This window comes from Entelurus aequoreus, linkage group LG15 (genome assembly GCF_033978785.1).
Source record: "Entelurus aequoreus isolate RoL-2023_Sb linkage group LG15, RoL_Eaeq_v1.1, whole genome shotgun sequence".
NCBI classification, from domain to species: Eukaryota; Metazoa; Chordata; class Actinopteri; order Syngnathiformes; family Syngnathidae; genus Entelurus; species Entelurus aequoreus.
Window position 1 is genome coordinate 41,432,172 of NC_084745.1, and position 23,839 is coordinate 41,456,010.

General features: G+C 38.4%; 1 protein-coding gene across 3 annotated transcripts in view; it reads left to right on the forward strand.

Annotated features, from left to right (window-relative positions):
- Positions 1-731: 731 nt before the first annotated feature.
- Positions 732-23,839, forward strand: part of LOC133630163 (collagen alpha-1(X) chain-like) — a 182,596-nt gene continuing 159,488 nt past the window's right edge. For 2 of the 3 annotated variants that reach the window (XM_062021560.1, XM_062021562.1), the window contains exons 1-6: positions 732-819; positions 3,950-3,994; positions 7,821-7,865; positions 14,882-14,926; positions 15,019-15,072; positions 20,368-20,412. In XM_062021560.1, the coding sequence (XP_061877544.1) occupies positions 751-819; positions 3,950-3,994; positions 7,821-7,865; positions 14,882-14,926; positions 15,019-15,072; positions 20,368-20,412 (303 nt within the window). In that variant the 5' untranslated portion in view covers positions 732-750. Of the gene's footprint in view, positions 820-2,943; positions 3,075-3,949; positions 3,995-7,820; positions 7,866-14,881; positions 14,927-15,018; positions 15,073-20,367; positions 20,413-23,839 lie in introns of those variants that run through there. The other variant, XM_062021561.1, reaches the window with a different exon arrangement.

Sequence of the window (23,839 nt, forward strand, 5' to 3'; positions counted from 1 at the left end):
CAGTGCACAAGCATGCACATGCAAAGACTGTTTCTCCCATATAAACAACCTACATACATGTAAGCAAAGTCTTGTATCAACTTGACAAAATATACAGTACAGGCCAAAAGTTTGGACACACCTTCTCATTTCAATGGGTTTCATTTATTTTCAAAACTATTTACATTGTAGATTGTCACTGAAGGCATCCAAACTATGACACCTGTGAAGTGAAAACCATTTCAGGTGACTACCTCTTGAAGCTCATCGAGAGAATGCCAAGAGTGTGCAAAGTAATCAGAGCAAAGGGTGGCTATTTTGAAGAAAATAGAATACAAATTCAGTTATTTCACCTTTTTTTGTTAAGTACACAACTCCACATGTGTTCATTCATAGTGTTGATGCCTTCAGTGACAATCTACAATGTAAATAGTCATGAAAATAAAGACAACACATTGAATGAGAAGGTGTGTGCAAACTTTGGCCTGTACTGTATAATCAATTGAAATATATCGAATACTTATCTGTACTGTAAAGTTCAAATTTGAATGACAATAAAAGGAAGTCTAAGTCTAACTTCAAAACTGTCTCTGATTACAGCTACACTGTGGCATAATGCAGCCTTTTAATTTGACTTAAATTATAAACCCTAATCTTTAACATAACATAATACTGTCCTTTCCAAATTAATATTTTCTATGTACTTGTTTTGAGTTTGTACAAATGAGCCTATGCTTGTCTCCTCAGTGTTCTCTGAATCGAAAAGCAACAATGACAGAAGAAGAAGACTGCAATTGTGTCCTTGGACCTCCTGGCCAGCGTGGCCCAGCAGGACTCGCGGTAAAAAAATGTCCATGTCCTTGTTTCTTTACACACCGGCAGAACATCAACAAATTTCAGAATAAGTGCAGTTAGAGCAGTGGTTCTTAACCTTGTTGGAGGTACTGAACCCCACCAGTTTCAAACGCGCATTCACCGAACTCTTTAGTGAAAAATAAAATGTTTGTTTTTTTTCAAATTCAAGATAAAGTTATATGTTTTTGTTAACACTTTAGTATGGGGGACATATTCTAAGTAACAAAGACTTAATTTAGAATGTTTTGGTTAGGGTTAAGTTTAGAGGGTTAGGGTCAGGGTTAGAGGGTTAGGGTTATAATAAGGCCATGCAGAATAAGGCATTAATAAGTACTTAATAATGACTAGTGAAGAGCCAATATGTTACTAATTTGCATGTTAATAAGCAACTAATTAATGGTGAATATGTTACCCATACTAAAATGTTACAATGTTTTTTTACTGATGCAGAAAATGAACCGTGCATGAACATCACCTTGTTCAAAGAACAAAACCAACACAGTGCATAAACTCACAACAAATTACACACCTGCAAATCAGTCTGACTTCTGCTGTTGCCGTATCCGTAATACGCCGATAGGGAGAAGTTTTTATTTACACAATGAGTCGGGTGTGGTTTGACTCACCGAACCCCTAGGGTTCGATCGAACCCAGGTTAAGAACCACTGAGTTAGAGCATGCTAGCACCTAGCTTATCGAGCACAAGGTACCAAAAGTACAAATGGCGTTATTTATTGTTTTTACACTCTGTCCTAATTTAAGTGTCCTCCAAGGAGATTTTATTGCTGTTATTTAGAGCTACATTTATTATTGTTCATTTTGTATTTATTTGTAAGTGGGGAATCACAAGTATGTAGATACCGACACGCAAAAATACATCGATATCTGCTCTTTTTAGTATCGTCAGTACAGAATAATGTACAACAATTTTTTCCTCGAAGAAGAACGCCTGCTGTCTTAAAAGAAAATGTTTCCATATTTACATTGCATATTTTTTGTGAAACTCTGTCACAAATGCAAATTTGCCGCTTCCGGTTGGCCATCGATCATAAATGCAAATAATGGAAGTGTGTCAGTGTTGCATAATTGTAGGTGTGGCGTAACTCCGCTTCACAACACACCTCATACGCACCTGCTTTGCCAGAGAATAAGACTTAGCAGAAATGGTCTGTGATGCACTTTACCCATTTCGAGGCTTAGCTCGTAGAAAAGTGAAAGAGACATGTACCGTATTTTTCGGAGTATAAGTCGCACCGGAGTATAAGTCGCACCCGCCGAAAATGCATAATAAAAAAGGAAAAAAACATACACTACCGTTCAAAAGTTTGGGGTCACCCAAACAATTTTGTGGAATAGCCTTCATTTCTAAGAACAAGAATAGACTGTCGAGTTTCAGATGAAAGTTCTCTTTTTCTGGCCATTTTGAGCGTTTAATTGACCCCACAAATGTCATGCTCCAGAAACTCAATCTGCTCAAAGGAAGGTCAGTTTTGTAGCTTCTGTAACGAGCTAAACTGTTTTCAGATGTGTGAACATGATTGCACAAGGGTTTTCTAATCATCAATTAGCCTTCTGAGCCAATGAGCAAACACATTGTACCATTAGAACACTGGAGTGATAGTTCCTGGAAATGGGCCTCTATACACCTATGTAGATATTGCACCAAAAACCAGACATTTGCAGCTAGAATAGTCATTTACCACATTAGCAATGTATAGAGTGTATTTCTTTAAAGTTAAGACTAGTTTAAAGTTATCTTCATTGAAAAGTGCAGTGCTTTTCCTTCAAAAATAAGGACATTTCAATGTGACCCCAAACTTTTGAACGGTAGTGTATATAAGTCGCACTACCATAGGCCAAAACTATGAAAAAAACTGCGACTTATAGTCCGAAAAATACGGTATATTGCCTCATGTATTTATTCGCTAACCAAAACAAGCCGTCAAGATCCGCCACCACAAGCCCAATGAGTGTGCATTACCACAGCATGCAGAAAACCCTCATAAGCGTGCAAGCCAACCTTTTTCACTTCCATAAGTGTTAAGGAAACGCAGCTTTGAGACACTCGTCTAATGTTTGATACTAATAATGAAATATTTGTATTTATATACAGTACAGGACAAAAGTTTGGACACCTTCTCATTCACAACACAACTGATGGTCCCAACCCCATTGATAAAGCAATAAATTCCACTAATCAACCCTGATAAGGCACACCTGTGAAGTGAAAACCATTTCAGGTGACTACCTCTTGAAGCTCATCAAGAGAATGCCAGGAGTGTGCAAAGCAGTAATCATGGTGGCTATTTTGAAGAAACTAGAATATAAAATAAGTTTTCATTTTTTTCACCTTTTTTTGTTGAGTACATAACTCCACATGTGTTCATTCATAGTTTTGATGCCTTCAGTGACAATCTACAATGTAAATAGTCATAAAAATAAAGAAAATGCATTGAATGATCAGGTGTGTCCAAACTTTTGGCCTGTACTGTACATGTTTTAGCCTTTTTATTAGCCTATTTCATTTTTACGTCACACTACCACCATATAGAAAGAATATCAAGCACGATAATGTTTCTTTTATATACTTTAAGGCTCCACGCCACTGCTGTTCTTTTTAGAATGTGCAATAGTTGACTATTGTTATTTATGATCAGATTTTTAAGCACAGCATTGTTTGTTTTGATATACTGGGAGGTTATAGAACATTGCTGGTCATTTCTGAATATACACTTTGTGTACATTTGTACATTAGTAATCCTCACTCTTAAGAGCAGTACTGGTTACTGGGCTGAATGTTCAGGGTTTTAGCTCGGTAGCTAGGTTATCTCTCATGCTGGACGACCCAGGTTTGAGTCCCGGGCGGTAAAGAAGCAGGGACCGAAAGAGGCGGGTTACATCTAGTTACTTCTTGGAAGCTGATACTGCAATTTAAAATGTATGTAAAAATATGTTGAAGCACAGCGATCTTTAATATCTGACAGTTTGAAACACTTTTAAATAAAGTAATGAATTTCAAAGTACATGGGTTAATCTATGTTTGTATTGACTACTGAACTTTTGGTATCCTGACAACTATATTTGTAAGAAAAAATATATTTGTTTTATTTTGCAGGGAGAAAAAGGAAATGCAGGATCACCAGGAGCTGTTGGCAAGCCTGTGAGTACTTGGAGTTTATTCATACTTCTCTGTCGTCGTCTCAGTTGTGCTGTTATACGTTTTGGACATGAGTGACGTGAAATAAACTTAGACTTAGACTTACACAAACGTTATTGATCCACAAGGGAAATTGTTCCACACAGTAGCTCAGTTTCAAAGGATGGAAAGGGTAAGGATGGAAAGGAAAATGCAGGTTTTAAGTAGACTAAAAATGTCCCTTAGTAGCAATATAAAATATAACATAATTTCGCCACACCTAGTGTGTGTGTGACAATCATGGGTACTTTAACTTTAATATATGTAATATTTAAATATTATATATACAGTATATAATATATACTGATATAATATATTATTACATTATATTATTAAAGGTCTACTGAAATGAAATTTTCTATTTAAACGGGGATAGCAGGTCCATTCTATGTGTCATACTTGATCATTTCGCGATATTGCCATATTTTTGCTGAAAGGATTTAGTAGAGAACATCGACGATAAAGTTCGCAACTTTTGGTCGCTGATAAAAAAGCCTTGCCCTTACCGGAAGTAGCGTGACGTCACAGGTTGTGGAGCTCCTCACATCTGCACATTGTTTACAATCATGGCCACCAGCAGCGAGAGCGATTCGGGCCGAGAAAGCGACGATTACCCCATTAATTTGAGCGAGGATGAAAGATTCGTGGATGAGGAAAGTGAGAGTGAAGGATTAGAGGGCAGTGGAAGCGATTCAGATAGGGAAGATGCTGTGAGAGGCGGGTGGGACCTGATATTCAGCTGGGAATGACTAAAACAGTAAATAAACACAAGACATATATATACTCTATTAGCCACAACACAACCAGGCTTATATTTAATATGCCACAAATTAATCCGCATAACAAACACCTCCCCCCTCCCGTCCATATAACCCACCAATGCAACTCAAACACCCGTACAACACACTCAATCCCACAGCCCAAAGTACCGTTCACCTCCGTAAAGTTCATACAGCACATATATTTCCCCAAAGTTACGTACGTGACATGCACATAACGGCACGCACGTACGGGCAAGCGATCAAATGTTTGGAAGCCGCAGCTGCGTACTCACGGTACCGCGTATCCAACTCAAAGTCCTCCTGGTAAGAGTCTCTGTTCTCCCAGGCCAATGGTAAAGCTTGACTGTCATTGTTCGGGAATGTAAACAATGAAACACCGGCTACGTGTTTGTGTGGCAGCAGCCGGCCGCTAATACACCGCTTCCCACCTACAGCTTTCTTCTTTGCTATCTCCATTGTTCATTAAACAAATTGCAAAGGATTCACCGACACAGATGTCCAGAATACTGTGGAATTTTGCGATGAAAACAGACGACTTAATAGCTGGCCACAATGCTGTCCCAAAATGTCCGCTACAATCCTTGACGTCACGCGCAAACGTCGTCATACCGAGACGTTTTCAGCAGGATATTTCGCGGGAAATTTAAAATTGCACTTTACTAATCTAACCCGGCCGTATTGGCATGTGTTGCAATGTTAAGATTTCATCATTGATATATTAACTATCAGACTGCGTGGTCGGTAGTTGTGGGTTTCAGTAGGCCTTTAATATAATATATAAAACATTTAACAAATCCCAATTACCATGTACAATATTACAGTATATGTAACAGCTGCAGCAAAAAAAAATCCAAAAAACAAACAAACAAAAAAACAAGGCAGCATAAAATACAGAGTAGATCCAGCAGAAAGTATACATTATAAACAAAGAGAGGTAGCTAACATAGAAGGTGTCAGGTAATAGACACATATCATCTATTGTTGTATGGCGAGTGATTATACAGCTGGATGGAGTGCGGAATGAAGGAGTTCTTGAATCGAACACTGTGGAAACAAATTTGAAGGAGCCTGTTGGAGTATGAGTTCTGCTGTCCCTCAATTGTCTGGTGGAGTGGGTGGGCAGGATTGTCCATGATGGCGAGCAGTTTGTCCAGTGTCCTCCTGTCCCTCACTGACACAAACACCTCCAACTGTGTGCCAATTGTTTGGCCGGCTTTCCGGATCAGTTTGTCAATCCGGTTTAAGTGCCTTTTGCTGGTGCTGCTCCCCCAACAAACCACTGCAAAGTACAGGGCACTGGCCACAACAGACTGAAAAAAGATCTCCAACAGCTTGCTGCACACATTAAGGGAACATTTATTTGAAAGGTACAAAGTACAAAGTTCTACGCCAAGATAATGAAGGCTGAAACACAAAACAACAGACAGAGAGTTGGAGAACAAATCTAGAAATGAAATAATAATAGATAACTTAGAGTCCAAAAGAGATGATTTTTTAAAATGTTTTATTTGTAACGGAAAAACAAGGCACAAAAAAAAAAAAAAAAGTAGTAACCAAAACCTACCTGTAACAAAGGGCAAAAAGCACTAAACATACAAAAAAAAACAAGAGTTAAAGGAAAACTGCACTTTTTAAAAATGTTTTTCTAATTGTCTACAATCCTTTTTGAGACAGTAACACAAATATATTTCCCTTTCTGTGCATTATAAATAACTGTTAGCATGAGGCGGCTAACAATGCTAGCCTTTGTCAAGCGGCGCGTCGTGGAAGATGACGGAGGTTGTAGTGATTCTTAAAAATGCAGACGACCGACGTGGCAGCGTGCAATAAAACAGGGATTTATTGATTAAACAAACAAAACAAAAAAAAGTGCTGGAACTGAGCAAAAACACTTGCTCGGAAGGTGGAGCAGACGGCGTCCACAAAGTGCGTGCGTACTAGAGCTCAGCATCGAAAGGACCGTCTATAGTCTCCACTGAATAGTGAATAAGGGTGTCGCAAGCTCAACTTAAATAGTGCTAATTAAAAACAGAAAACAGATGAGGGGAAAAGTGCTCAAAGGCAGGCACAAAGCTCCTGCAGGAAAGGGAACAACAGGAAAGGAAAAACCACAAAATAAGAGCGCAAAACAGGAACTAAAACTACACCTAGAAAATTAGCAAGAAACTCAAAATAAGGCACGGTGTGGTGCGACAAGCTGTGACACCCTTATTTGTATTCGACTTTATTAAATGTTTGGATGTATTTAGTTTTTGGTGCAGCCGGACCAGCTTTTTAGGACACTTAAAAACATATAGCTTGCGAGAAATTTGTATACATGTTCATCGTGACAGGACGCACCTAAACAATTGAAAACCATATTCAGTATAGTAAAACGCCCGGGTCGTCGGCCATTTTGGTTTTCAGATTCCAATTTTTTTGTGTAATGTTCTAAACCGCATTGTGTCTGAACGCCAATAAAAAACGATCTGCGGGCAGCTCTTTGGATGTACTGTGAAAGCAGATCTACGCTAGGAGTAGATGAGCTTCCATTCAACGTAGTACCTTTCATATGTGACAATTTGGTCTAACCTCGGACAAAAAGTAGCCTTTATTTACTTGGTCACGTAGATGAGGCATGGAGAGAAAAAAACACAAAGTACAACACAAAAGTAGCATTTACAAAACGACGAACAAAAAGCCAGCGAAGGCCATTGGAAAATAGAACAAATAGAACAAAACTAAGGTTTGGCTGAGGCGAAGCAACAAGGCGAGCAGCAAGACAAAGTAGAAAAATGTACAAGAAGTAAACATTGAGGCAAAGAAGACAAATCCTGGAGGCGGATTTGAACGCAGCTCTTACAGTACTAGAGAGTCAGTAGTGAAGCACAATTATGCAGACCCAGGCCAGTTAATGCATTTATAGTACCAGGTAAGAATGATACTAATTAGGTAGGCCGGATGCAGATTGGACTTTTTCTATTTGACTTTTTTAAAATTTTATTTCCATATGTTTTCTCTGTCATCAGGGTACAACAGGGGATCCTGGTGTTCCTGGATTACAGGGGGAGAAAGTAAGAAATATTTGTTTCTGATGATGATGAACAACAATGACAGCAAAATAGTCTGTTGATTTTATTCATATGGGATGTTCAAGGCAATGCTCCCAAAACTTTTTGACTCAGGGACCACAATGGATTAAAATAATCTTATATATACTGTGTATATATATATATATATATATATATATATATATATATATATATATATATATATATATATATATATATATATATATATATATATATATATATGTATGTATGTATGTATGTATATATATATATATATATATATATGTATGTATGTATGTATATATATATATATATATATATATATATATATATATATATATATATATATATATATATATATATATATATATATATATATATATATATGAGTTAACTGTGTACAAAATTATATATATATATGAGTTAACTGTGTACAAAATTATATATATATATACATATGTGTATATATATATATATATATATATATATATATATATATATATATATATATATATATATATATATATATATATATATATATATATATATATATATATATATATATGAGTTAACTGTGTACAAAATTAGATTATCCATCCATCCATTTTCTACCGCTTGTCCCGTTCGGGGTCGTGGGGGGTGCTAGAGCCTATCTCAGCTGCATTCGGGCGGTAGGCGGGGTACACCCTGGTCAAGTTGCCACCTCATCGCAGGGCCAACACAGATAGACAGACAACATTCACACTCACATTCACACACTAGGGCCAATTTAATCACAATTAAATAATTAAACGTATGACAGCCCATAAAATATATGTATATATACAGTATATATATATATTAGGGCTGTGGGAAAAAATCGATTTGAATTCGAATCGCGATTCTCACGTTATGCGATTCAGAATCGATTCTCATTTTTAAAAAATCGATATTTTTTAATTTTGGATTATTTTATTTTATTTATTTTTTTGTTAATTAATCAATCCAACAAAACAATACACAGCAATACCATAAGAATGCAATCCAATTCCAAAACCAAACCCGACCCAGCAACACTCAGAACAGCAATAAACAGAGAAACTGAGAGGAGACACAAACACGACACAGAACAAACCAAATGTAGTGAAACAAAAATGAATTTTATCAACAACAGTATCAATATTAGTTACAATTTCAAGTGGCTTACACTTGCATCGCATCTCATAAGCTTGACAACACACTGTGTCCAATATTTTCACAAATATAATATAAGTCATATTTTTGGTTCATTTAATAGTTAAAACAAATTTAAATTATTGCAATCAGTTGATAAAACATTGTCCTTTACAATTATAAAAGCTTTTTACAGAAATCTACTACTCTGCTTGCATGTCAGCAGACCCTGCTGAAATCCTATGTATTGAATGAATAGAGAATCGTGTTGAATTGAAAAAAAATCGTTTTTGAATGGAGAATCGTGTTGAATTGAAACAAAAAAATAGATTTTGAATCGAATCGTGACCCCAAGAATCGATATTGAATCGAATCGGGGGACACCCAAATATTCACAGCCCTAATATACTGTATATATATATATATATATATATATATATATATACAAACATACATACATGCAGCCTAGGATTAATTTCTGTAAAACATTGCTCAACACGTGAGTGTAGCGCAGACCTGGGCATTCTGCGGCCAATCATAAATTACAAAATACATTTTAAAAAGTATCTATCTCGAGTGTGCAATACAACGGTGCTGCTTTTGTTTTGAAAAGCATTATTTGTATTACTTCCGTGTGGATGTATGCTCGTGCGCGCAGCGGCAATCACAAATTACAAAATAAATGTAAAAAAACATCTATGTCGTGCGTGCAATACAACTGTGCTGCTTTTATTTTGAAAAGTGTTATTTATGGGCGTATGTCCGTGTGTAACCTGTGAGTGAAGGTGCACAGCGACAAGTGATGCCCGGTTATCCCCGAGACGCTAAAAAGAGAAAAGTTGATGATGAATGGCGTGTTTTAAAAAAGACATGGACTGCCAAGTATTTCTTTACAGAAATTAAAGGTAAAGCCGTGTGCTTAATTTGTGGTACACATGTTGCTGTGTTTAAAGAATATAGTGTAACGACCTGCTGAAGTTGATGTTGTGTTCTTGAGTTGCGGAAGGAGTGAGGATAGACGTGCGTGTGGAAGGAACGAGATAAGTTGAGCTGTGTTAGTATAGGTTGCTCAATAAAAGTTTAAAAAGAGCGTCAGACTTGGTGTGCACTTCTTCTGGACGCTACAATTGGTGTCAGAAGTAAAACTTTGCGCATACTGCCGCTGCTTGTGTGAGCATACTGCGCTGCTTGTGTGCTCAGCCTGCTACATCATCGGGAGGTACGTGCCACCATGTTTCCTGGCGACTTTGTCAAGATGGAACGGGAGGGAAAGGACATTGAGTGGGGACTTAAGGTGCCGGCAGCGACTGCAGATGTCTGTGTGAATCCAGGACGTGAGGAGCTCGCCGCAAAGAGAGAGAGAGAGAGAGGGAGGAAGGACAGACAGAGGCAGCGTCTACAGGTGCAGCGCACACTGCTTGGCATGGAAGAATTCCGCCCTCAATGAAGACTCCCAGGTTTGATGGCAAGGCGAACTGGGAGGCATTTCATCCCACTTCTGACACCAATTGTAGCGTCCAGAAGAAATGCACACCAAGTCTGATGCTCTTTTTAAACTTTTATTGAGCAACCTATACTAACACAGCTCAACTTATCTCGTTCTTTCCACACGCACAGCTATCCTCACTCCTCATTTCCGCAACAGCAACGCTTCCTCCTTCTTCGCCAATCACCTTACAGGCGTGCTACGTTCACAACAAAGAGGATGCATGATAAAGTGACAGAAATTGACATTTTTGCATTGTAATATACATCAGGAAGTGTTGTGTAAGAAAGTGTTACAAATAAAACCATCAAAAGCCATCTGCTTTTGTATAAAGATAAGTTAGGTTAAATGAAAATATTATTATTATTATTATTTATCTTACGGTATATCAAAAATAATTTGAGCAAAATTTAATTGAAATATTGTCGGTGTGGCCCTCCAGCAGTGCTCAGGTTGCTCATGCGGCCCCCGGTAAAAATTAATACAATATATGTATACATATATATCTATCTATCTATCTATCCAGATCCAAACATTTAATAAGATTGTGGACGCTGCGGGCCGTAGTATGGGGATTCCTGGCTTAAGGTAACTTGGGTTTGTCCAGTAACAGGAGGTTTGGCGTTTTGATCCCTTCTCCCCTCCATCACAGTCTATCCCACTATCCCAACTTTGCCTGCATGATGTATAGGATTCATTTAACTTTCTTGTCATACGAGCACACATTTACACATCGGATAAGATTACAAACACTATACATACGGTCTCAGCTTTAAATCAATGAGTACCAAAAAAGTGTCTGAAATATACTTAACTGTTATATAAAAACACGTGTGCAAAGATACAGATGCAGGGAAAAGAGTCTGATTGTCCACAATGCTTGATATTGCATCTAGTAAGACAATGTCAATCATTACCTCCGCCGACATAGACAAAGACAGTGGATGACTGACAAGAGGATTCACTCTGTTTCTCTCATTCCACTATTGATAGCTCTAAAAGCTATGGGCGAATTTCCATCTACCTTTCAGGAAATGTCAGAAATGAGATGAGGAACCAGTGATTACTTTTTGGGGCTGATCCATATCACCATTTGTATTTAGGACTTTTTACCATTGGGAGATAGGGCTTGGCAGAGGTCTGCACTTTCTGAGTTTTTTTTCTAGTTGAGTAAAGTGGTAATTGTGTAGAGCAGGGATGAAGGTAAATCAAGAAGCTGAAAAAGAATCTCCTTGTAATCCTACTCCAGATGCCCCACAGCCTCCTGCCTGAGGGGGAGGATCAAAGAGAGGGTGTACGGGGTGGGTGGAACACTTGATGATGTAGAGAGCCCTTTTTCCGCATCTGCTGGTGAAAATATCTGTGGTGGTGGGAAGGCTGTTCCCCGCAATCTTCAGAGTTGGATGGGTGGGTTTGTCCCTTTAAAGTCCACCACCATTTTGATGGTCTTCTTTTCGTTGATGCGAAGATTTTTGCACTGGTACACCAGATGTTCTACCTCCTCTCTGCACCTCTGCACTTGGTCAAAGGAGAAGTTTGATCGCCTGGGGCTAAGGTTCCGAAAGCGAGGTCGTATAACGGTCGGACTCATCGATGTCTTTGATGCGTCCCACTACCGCTGTGACGTCCGCAAACTTCGGCACATATTCCTGGGGTGAGACAATGCTGAGGGGGATGGAAGAGGAGACATGACCTAAATCCACCAATGAGGGACTCAGCCCTAAAATGTTATGCTTCTGCATCAGGGTCTGTGGAATGATGCTCTTGTAGGCGGAGACAAAATCCAGAAAGAGCAGACGGATGTAGGAGTTTCTGCTCTCCACGTGGGTGAAGGCTTTGTGGACCACTGATGATCAGTAGAGCCTTTCTTTCTTGAGGCGTATTCTACGGTGACATCGATGACATTTTTAATTTGGGCCATAACCAGCTTTTCGAAACTCTTCATGACTATTGGAGTGAGGGCTACTGGCCAAGAGTCATTCAGAACTGTCACTGCAGAGCTCTTGGGTACAGGAATGACGGAGGCTGCCTTCAAACAGGTTGGGACAAATGCTCGTTGCAGCGGTGTTAAAAATGTCTGTTAGCACCTCAGTCAGTTGGTGGGCACAGTCCATCAGTACCAGCCCTGGGATGTTGTCTGGGCCTGCCGCTTTGAGGGGTTGATCCTTCAGGCAGCGGTATGAGTCGGGCACGGGGGTGTTGTTGTTGGAGTAATCTAAGAGGGCATAGATCCGATTGAGGGCCTCTGGCAAGTAGGGTTCTTTTGAGCATTTTGCACCATGAGTGTTGGTAGTTAGTTATGAATTGATGTCTTTCCACATTTTAAATTGTTCTACATATTACCATATTGCGTTTATTGCCATTCTGTTGACTTAAAGACAACCCCACACATAGCATAGATGGCCAATAAAAAACCTTGAAGCTTGCGCTGATGGTCTTCGGCAATAAAGCGACCCAAGGTCTTTTCATGCTGCCCTGAGTGCTGATGCTTAATCTGCCTTGAAGGCAGCATCCCTAGCCTTCAGCAGTGCTCTTACCTCTGCATTTACCCAGTGTTTCTGGTTCAGGTAATTGCCTTGATGGTGGCGCATCATCAACACACTTTGAGATGAAGCCCAGTACAGATTAAGTGCATTATCCAGGTCCACTTATCCTTTGTGTGTCTGCTTCCCTGAACACCTGCCAGTTTGTGCACTGAAACCAGTTCTGGAGCACAGAAGCTGTATCACTGTGCGTCTGGACCGTCTCACCAGAGGATGATGACTGTGGGCAACAGAATGGAGATGTGGTCGGAGAAACCAAGGTGGGGTTTCGCGAGGGCTATGTATGCTCCATGTGTGTTTGTATACACACAGTCCAGTGTGTTATTCCCTCATGTAATTATATTGACATGCTGGTAGAGTCTAAGAAGAGTGTCCGTCAGTTTTATGTGGTTAAAGTGGCTTACAACCAAGAAAAATATGTTGGGTGCTTAGTTTGTAGAGAGTTAATTGTGGTGGTGCTGCAGCAATGTCTTGCTGGCATTAACGTTACGAGGGATATAAACAGTGGTTACGAACACAGCTGTGAACTGGTAAGGTAGATCAGTGTGGCTGGCATTTAACAGTCCAAAGTCCTATTTCCTTGGTGTAGTCGCTTTCTTTCAGACCGCTGTTTGTACACAAACTTTTGGTTGACTAAAACACAGAGTCCTACCAATGTGTTTTCCCCAATTGGAAGTCGGCCTGGAACAATTGTAACCCGTTGATCTGGGAAGCTGAATCATGCATGTTGTCGTTTAGTCACGTTGTTGCCAGACATAGCAGAGAGTATTTCCTCATTTACCTTCAATTATACAGTCGGATTAGAAGGTAATTAATTCTTATCTGATTTTTAAAGTATATACAAGGTCCGAATTAATACCATCTAAGCCGCAGAGGAATCTTAATGAAGTCCCATTGATAAAGGGGGTTGCCCAAAAGGTCCAAACTGCACCCAAATGGCTTTGGCCCTGCCTGCTGACTCTTTGGGTACAGTTTGAACCTTTTGGAGCATTAGGACTTTTAGGTGCAAGTAATTTTTGGGGTAATTCGGGATGTTCAGATCTGTTAGTCCATGGACTTTTTTCAGTAAAAATAGATAGGTCCCAAACCCTTGGAGGACACTTCTGGTCAAACCCCCCTTCCTTTTATAAGTGTCCCAACTCATCCCAGAAACTCATCTTTACCTTACTCAGGTGTAGCAAGTCCATGTTGTTAGAGCAATGGGATCGAAGGTCTGCTAGGGTTTGACTGAGGTAAGCAAGCTAAGCAGCTTGCTTGCCACTCTTCTGCTTTCGTGAGCAAAGTTTATTTTGCCGATGCGTCCCCATGTAGTGAAGCTCCGCTCCAATGTCCTCTGTAGCTGCAGTGAAAGTTATTTTCAGACTAGATGTAATTGTTATTGTTTTTCACATGTGTTTTTAGCACCAAACTTGCACCACAAAAATGGCTTAATCCCAGGATCTTGGGAAGCAGCTGTGTACCACCATTTTATTCTTCTGACAAACGTGAATGAATGGTTGATGGTGGTCGGAGAGGCCAAATTTACAAGCATGTTTCTGTCAGAAAGGCAGCTGTGGCAACAGATGTACTTTACCAGCACCAGTGTGACCATGAAATGAACGTGGTTTTAGTGTAAAGTGTTGTGGAAAACTGCTTGAAATTCAAATCTATTATTAAAGTCCTGTGATGACATATCAGCAATACTTTACCACTTCCCATAATCAATCAATTAGACAAATAATCAGTGATTCATCTTACCTGTAATTGGTTTTAATCAATACATAATTTAGATTTAAGTGGTATTGTATTTATTCCAATATTGGTCTGTTTTTGAATGCTTTCTGCTATTGGTTTTGCAGGGTGAATATGGCTCACCAGGCCCAAGAGGAGTGTCTGGTATGAAGGTAAAATGTTGAAGGAACATAATTATTAGGTGACGGTCTTTTTGCAGGTTTGTAGTATCCATGAATAACACATTACATCTTATTCTCACCAGGGAGACAGAGGAGATCCGGGCTTGCAAGGATTACCAGGCTCTCCAGGACCACTGGTAATCAATCCCATATTTAATATGAATCAAACAATGTATTTATTCTATGAATACCATATTTTTGTCTAATTTATAAAGTAATGTCAAACCTCTGAAGTTTAGCTTCATTCCAGATTATTATCATAAAACTTGAATATCTTCATATACAGTACAGGCCAAAAGTTTGGACACACCTTCTCCTCTTTCAATGTGTTTTCTTTATTTTCATGACTGTTTACATTGTAGATTGTCACTGAAGGCATCAAAACTATGAATGAACATATGTGGAGTTATGTACTTAACAAAAAAAGGTGAAATAACTGAAAACAGGTTTTATATTCTAGTTTCTCCAAAATAGCCACCCTTTGCTCTGATTACTGCTTTGTACACTCTTGGCATTTTCTCGATGAGCTTCAAGCACACCTGTTAAGTGAAAACCATTTCAGGTGACTACTTCTTGAAGCTCATCGAGAGAATGCCAAGAGTGTGCGAAAAAGTAATCAGAGCAAAGGGTAGCTATTTTGAAGAAACTAGAATATAAAACATGTTTTCAGTTATTTCACCTTTTTTTGTTAAGTACATAACTCCACATGTGTTCATTCATAGTTTTGATGCCTTCATTGACAATCTACAATGTAAATAGTCATGAAAATAAAGATAACACATTGGATGAGAAGGTGTGTCCAAACTTTTGTCCTGTACTGTACATCAATTATACTTATGTTTATATATCATTTATATTAAGAGTGTAACAAATGTTGGTACATAAGTTGCTTTTAAGATCACAGTTTGGTTTATTTTAGAATAGTAAGAAAACAAAACATGACACTGCAAACCTTTAAAGGCCTACTGAAACCCACTACTACCGACCACGCAGTCTGATAGTTTATATATCAATGATGAAATCTTAACATTGCAACACATGCCAATACGGCCGGGTTAACTTATAAAGTGCAATTTTAAATTTCCCGCTAAACTTCCGGTTGAAAACGTCTATGTATGATGACGTATGCGAGTGACGTCACTAGTTAAACGGAAGTATTCGGACACCATTGTATCCAATACAAAAAAGCTCTGTTTTCATCTCAAAATTCCACAGTATTCTGGACATCTGTGTTGGTGAATCTTTTGCAATTTGTTTAATGAACAATGAAGACTGCAAAGAAGAAAGTTGTAGGTGGGATCGGTGTATTAGCGGCTGGCTGCAGCAACACAACCAGGAGGACTTTGAGATGGATAGCAGACGCGCTAGCCGCCGACCTCACCTTGACTTCCTCCGTCTCCGGGCCGCGGACCGCATCTATGATCGGGTGAAGTCTTACGTCGCTCCGTTGATCGCTGGAACGCAGGTGAGCACGGGTGTTGATGAGCAGATGAGGGCTGGCGTAGGTGGATAGTTAATGTTTTTAGCATAGCTCTGTGAGGTCCCGTTGCTAAGTTAGCTTCAATGGCATCGTTAGCAACAGCATTATTAAGCTTCGCCAGCCTAGAAAGCATTAACCGTGTCGTTACATGTTCGTGGTTTAATAGTATTGTTGATTTTCTGTCTATCCTTCCAGTCAGGGGTTTATTTCTTTTGTTTCTATCTGCATTTAAGCCCGATGCTATCACGTTAGCTCCGTAGCTAAAGAGCTTCGCCGATGTATTGTCGTGGAGATAAAAGTCACTGTGAATGTCCATTTCGCGTTCTCGACTCTCATTTTCAAGAGGATATAGTATCCGAGGTGGTTTAAAATACAAATCCGTGATCCACAATAGAAAAAGGAGAAAGTGTGGAATCCAATGAACCCTTGTACCTACGTTACAGTCAGAGCGAAAAAAAGATACGTCCTGCACTGCACTCTAGTCCTTCACTCTCACGTTCCTCATCCACAAATCTTTCATCTTCGCTCAAATTAATGGGGTAATCGTCGCTTTCTCAGTCCGAATCGCTCTCGCTGCTGGTGTAAACAATGGGGAAATGTGAGGAGCCTTTCAACCTGTGACGTCACGCTACTTCCGGTACAGGCAAGGCTTTTTTTATCAGCGACCAAAAGTCGCGAACTTTATCGTCGATGTTCGCTACTAAATCCTTTCAGCAAAAATATGGCAATATCGCGAAATGATCAAGTATGACACATAGAATGGATCTGCTATCCCCGTTTAAATAAAAAAAAATCATTTTAGTAGGCCTTTAAATAATTAAAAATAAAACAGAATAGAATAGGTATGCCCCAATCTATCAGCCACCAATTTAGCCACCAATGTCTGACGATAAAAAGTATGTTATCAATCAATGACGATTAATGTGTTTCAATGCCAATTTCAAAACCCGATCCCCCTCCTTTATTTATTTTTTGTACCAAATTAGAAAGGTCCATGAGGACTGTGAAGATTCTGGACTAATGATACTGCTGTCAGTATTTTTTGTTCCAGCTGACCAATGTAATTATGACACATTGTCACTTTCAGTTCAGCTGCCGCTGCTTCACATTGAAATCAGCTTTGAATAATGACAAAAAGGGAAGCAACACCACAATGTAATTTGTAGCTTGTAACACAACAATAATTCCACTTCAAAAATTCCTTAAAGTCACGCAGGCCGTGTCATTTTGAAGTGAACGCACTTTGCTCACGACCGCGTTTTATCAACCGTTTTAGTGATCCATTAATCCACAGGCCAATATTAATCCACTCAAAAGAGTGAAAAATTGAGGTAATTCAATAATCCATGATGTTGCTTTGAAGCAATATAGCATCCACTGACATCACTGTGCTGCGTTTGTGTGGCATTAAAAGACACCTTGCTTAAATGTGTGGACCACAAACTGGACGATAGAGATAGAGCATTACACTTGAGCACTGAGTTGTTTTATTTACGTAATGCACACCACACACACATACATCGGTAGCTGAACAACACTCAATATGGCTTCCAGTCCGTTACTCAAATACGTCCGTGTGCAACATAAACACTTTACAATTCCTATTGTTAGAGTACACACCCACATAATTGATTGTATTGATTTATATGATATGATACATCATGTAAAAGGTATGTTCTCTGCACATGCATGCTATTTATAAATATTTACAGCTGAGTGTAATTGTAATAAATAAAAACACAGTGATTGATCTGTATTGTCTTTACATGAAGATAACATAACTGCATTTCACCTTGTACTGCACGCATAGTTGACTTGTTTAAGACTTAAAAAAGCAAGTATTGATAAAAGACTTCCCTGCTCTAAAATGCTACAGTGCATCATGTTTATCTTTATTTACACAGTGTAAGATATATATAAGATTTATATATAAAATAGTACCAACAAGAGTTCCGATAAATAGCAGTATCGATAAGGAATATCGATAAAGGTATCGTATCGATAAAATCCTAACGAAATACTGTATATCCCGAGCTTTCCAGATGCACTGTAGGTCAACCTTAATGTATGAACTTAATCGGTTCTTAAACAGGGTTCGTAAATAGAAAGGTTTGTATAATGAAGCAAATTTCTCCATAAGAAACAATGTAAATATGAAAAAAAGGTTCCAGCCTTGACAAAAGTCCATATTTTAGTTAAGGTTTGTACACGTTAAACACGATATAAAGTGCTATACAGCAGTGGTCCCCAACCACCGGGCCGCACAAGAAATTTAAAACAAATATATATATATATTTCTATTTTTTATTAAATCAACATAAAAAACACAATATATACATTATATATCAATATAGATCAATACAGTCTGCAGGGATACAGTCCGTAAGCACACATGATTGTATTTCTTTATGACCAAAACAAAAAATAAAACAAATAAAAATACCATAACCTCCCCCCCGGTCCGTGGGACACATTTTTAAGCATTGACCGGTCTGCAGCTACAAAAAGGTTGGGGACCACTGCTATACAGTACTGTAAATCAAACACAAATAATAAGGGGGTGATTGATGAACTATCTCTTTATTAACAAGCCAAAAACAACAACCAGCTAAATGTTTCTGTATGCGATGCTCAGCCAGCACATGCACACACACAAAAGTCCCTCCGGTGTCCTCACAAACAATCAGAAATCACTAAAATCCTTCATTTTAAAAACCATGTTGCTACAATAATAAACATTCAAATAAGTAAAATCCACTTTACATTGTCATCGACAAAAGAGCAGCTGACGAGAGGAAAGAAATGATCAAACAGAGAGGGAGAGGGAAGAGGAGGGGCAGGAGGGGCCGTGTGCGTGTGCTGTCTGAGGAGACGCCGCTGAACAAGAGGTGGTGTCTTCTCCATCTGCTGGTGCTATAAGTGCGCTTTGGCATCTTTTTCCAGAAAAGTCCGGTCTCGTCTCAATGGCACTCAGCATCAAGGGTTGGAATTGGGGGTTAAATCACCAAAATGATTCCCGGGCGCGGCACCGCTGCTGCCCACTGCTCCCCTCACCTCCCAGGGGGTGAACAAGGGGATGGGTCAAATGCAGAGGACAAATTTCACCACACCTAGTGTGTGTGACAATCATTGGTACTTTAACTTTAACTTTAATTAAAAACTTGCTGGGGCACGAAGCCTGTTTTGTCAATCTCTTCAATACGAGCAAGCACAAAATGGCTGCCAGGGGGACACAAAATGAATGACTGGAGGGTTTGTACACAGAGGCATATTTGGCTCTAAATAGTTTGTAAATCAAAACGTTTGTAAAAAAAAAAATAAAAAAAAAAAAGCAAAAACAAAGGGGGATTCAAAATTGGAGGTTCCACTGATCTAACTGACCTAAACACAGTTATACTTTGTTGTTGGTGACAACGCAAATGTGTATAAGTTGTTAATATTATACTTTACAGTAAATACAATAATATTGGATTAATTACATATTTAGAATATGCCAAGCTGCAAAAAACAACACGTTTTTAAACTCCTGGTTTATTTTTGGGAACGTGCAACAGTAACAACTTGAAGAGTGTGAATTATTATTTTAATTTTATTCAATGAAAGTCTCTTGTTGGCAAAAGTGCAGCATAATTGTTCATTTATATTTCGTGTTCCAGCTACTAACTCAAAAAGAAGCAGCATCCTCTGCAGTGCACATTTGTTTTTTACAAATTTGGACAAAATAATTGTACACAAATGTCCACTGCAGAGGACGCTGGGTCTCAGAATGATATTAAATCTGCTCCAATAATGCAATGAAATGTATCACACAACTAAATAAATAGTTTACATGCTGTATAAAAACAATAAGTATACAATCATCATAAAGTTACTTAGGCAATATGCACGATATCATTGATTAATCCCAATGCGATTAATCTTTGTTGTACTTAATTTTCTGTCTTTCTTTCAGGGCCAGATGGGTGAGCCAGGACATCGCGGAGAAGTTGGTTCTAAGGTAGGATTAATTCAAACAGTTATGTGTTTACGATAAACACAAATTTAAATGTAAAAAGTGGAAACATCACATCACATTTTTTATGCACTATACAGTACATGCTTTTATTTGTGGCGGCCCGCCATAAATAAATCAGGTGCTACCCGTTGATACCGGTGTGCATCATAACACTGCTTCCTAACACAGCTCATACACACCTGATCTGCCAGGAGTGTATTCTACTTCTTTTTTTTACACCGCATTCGATACGGAACAAAAGTGAATAACGGTTGTTGGGAGTTCCAAAATTATTTTGTGAAGCTTTTTGCATCAGGCATTTACTCTGTGATCAAAGATATGCGGTCACAAAAGGTGAATTATTTGCAGCGGCAGGGTAGATCCAGACATGCAGGACACCTCCACAAGCCCGGGGAGTGTGCATTACCAGTGTCATGAAAGGAGAGGCGTGGAAGCATGCAGAACAGTCCAGTCTTTGATGATTACCGTGTACACTGCGAAAACTGAAATCTAAGTAAGATGAAATATCTCAAATAAGGGTGATATTTGCTTATTTTCTGTCTGATAAGATAATTCTTCTCACTAAGCATATTTTATGTTAGAGTGTTTTACTTGTTTTAAGGGTTTTGGTCCTAAATGATCTCAGTAAGATATTACAGCTTGTTGCTGAGATTTTAGGACCTATATTGAGTAAAACATGCTTGAAACTAGAATATCAACTGATGCAAAGCTGTGTCATCAACACTCACAAGTATAAAACTACTTTTTCAAAGTAATAATTTCTTACTTCAAGCATGAAAAAAAAAATCATGATTCCGAGCGCATATCATTATGTCAAGATAATGGCACTAGTATTTATTTAATTTAAGAACATTTTTCAACATATTAAGGAAAAAGGTCTCTTTTTTTCTACCAAGAAAAGTGCACTTGTTATTAGTGAGAATATACTTATTTTAAGGTATTTTTTGGGTTCATTGAGATTAGCTAATTTTACTTGTTTTGGAAAGTCTTGACAAGCCGAATTTTCTTGTTCTATTGGCAGATAATTTTGCTTAGTTTAAGTAAAATACCCCTAATTCTTGTATTTTTTTTTCTTGTTTTTGAACACTGACTTTTTGCAGTGTACCGGTATTTTTTTTTATGCCGGTTCCTAAAAATTACATTTCCATATTCCACACGTGCCGGGTTGCATGCATTCCAGGAGGGTGTGTCTTGCCAGAACACCGGCTCCAATTTGTGAGCAAGCTGTAATGAGCGTGTCGTCTATCCACATTGTGAAACCGCTTTAAGATACTAATCGTCACAACCATGGTGGTACACAAACTAAGTTTCTTGGAAGTAAGGCTATCACTGGAGGACTAGAGGAAAGGGAATGACTAAGCACGCAAATATTTTCATTGTTCTTGTTCTTATTTTTACATACTTTTTTGGTGTTTTTTGTTTAAAAAGCCAGGGAGTAAGCCTCTGAATACAGCAAGGCTTTGAGAGCAAAACCTAAATGATTTAATTGGGAGCCAATAATAGTTTTTGTTTACTTATTGTGCACTAGCCCCTTTATTTTGTTAATACAAATTGTATGTATCATTCAATACCACACAATTAATACATCATCTGATTTACAACAATGCTAGCAAGTGTTACATATAATAAGATACACTTTATAAAAATATGTTATTGTGTTTAGTTTAGGTACTTGTTATAAAACATTTTCCGTTCTAAAGTCTATTGTCAAAGTATCGTATCAGACTTGAAATCGGATCGGAGGCCAAAATTGTTAATCGGGACATCCCTAGCCTTGATCATTGAATAATTTTGTAGATTTGCTTCTCGTTAGTTGATTATGATGAACACAGGAAGACTATTTCATGCAAAACATGTTTTATAACTTAATACAACTATCTAAAACGAGGGTCAGCAACCCACGGCTCTCGAGCCGCATGCGGCTCTTTAGTGCCGCCCTAGTGGCTCCCTGCAGCATTTTTGAAAAATAATTGAAAATGGAAAAAGATGGGGGAAAAATATTTTTTGGGGTTTTAGTATGTTTTTTGTTTGAGGACAAACATGACACAAACCTTCCCAATTGTTAGAAAGCCCACTGTTTAATGTTTGTGTGTATGCTTCACTGATGAGAGCATTTGGTGAACATCGTTTTGTCCTACTAATTTCAGCGGTTCTTGAAGTCACCATAGTGTGGACTGTGACGCAACAGTTTGTTTACATGTAAAATCTTCCACTCCTTTTTTGTCTCATTTTGTCCACCAAACGTTTTATTCTGTGCGTGAATGCACAAAGGTGCGCTTTGTTGATGTCATTGACTTGTTGGAGTGCTAATCAGGCATATTTGCATCGGTGCATGGCTGCAAGCTAATCAATGCTAACATGCTATTTAGGCTAGCTGTATGTACACAATGCATCATTATGCCTCGTTTGTAGGTATATTTGAGCTCGTTTAATATCCTTTACTTTTATGTTTTTGCATATAATTTAGTGTTGCATGTCTCACGACACATTATCTGTATGTAATATTGGCTGCATTTCTGATAGTTGTGTGTGTGCCATGTTGTTCCAGACCACAGCAAACATTACCTAGCTTGCCAAAGATTGTAATACATCTATTAAAAGAAGATAGCCTGCCGTTTCCTTTAACTTGGACACACACATCTATACCTTTGGCCATTAAAAGCCAGTCATTTCCAGGAGTTATCTCACCTTCTGAGTAGCCTCTGATTTACTAATAGTTTCTAATGTTGTAAAAATGTGTAGAGCAAATATTACATTTAAACATTTCTGTCAACCAAGATTTGCTTCAGCCTGTTACACATAGTCATTTTGATAGTAGGCTATTATAGCTAATATAGACACTTACGTCATGTGTTGCCTTCATTACAAGACTTATATACGGCTTTTCATTTTTAGCGGCTCCAGACAGATTTGTTTTTTGTATTTTTGGTCGAATGTGGCTCTCTCAACGTTTTGGGTGGCCGACCCCTGATCCAAAACAATGTCATAGTATATAAATGAATAAACAAAATCCCTTATTACGCTCTACTACACATAATTGTTTAAAACAAAGGTCACTACAGTCGCCCGTCATTTATCGCTGTTAATTTATTGTGGACAAGACCGCAATGGACACATTTCCGCGAAGTAGGATTCATTAATTATACAACTAATATTTTCATAGTTACCTGTTGATGACGTTCTTAAAAACATTTTTTAACATTATGAGAGCTCTCTAGATACAAAATAAAACCCTTTAGTCATCTTTACACTCTTTTAATCTAATTTAGTAATGCTACCTGAGGCTGAGCCAATCAGGGGCCACAATACTGAACATCACACTCTGATTGGTTTAGCCTTCTGTAGTGTAAAATACAACTGTAGTATTGAAATTTATTGGCCTTTTAGCCATTTTTATGCTTGGAATGCT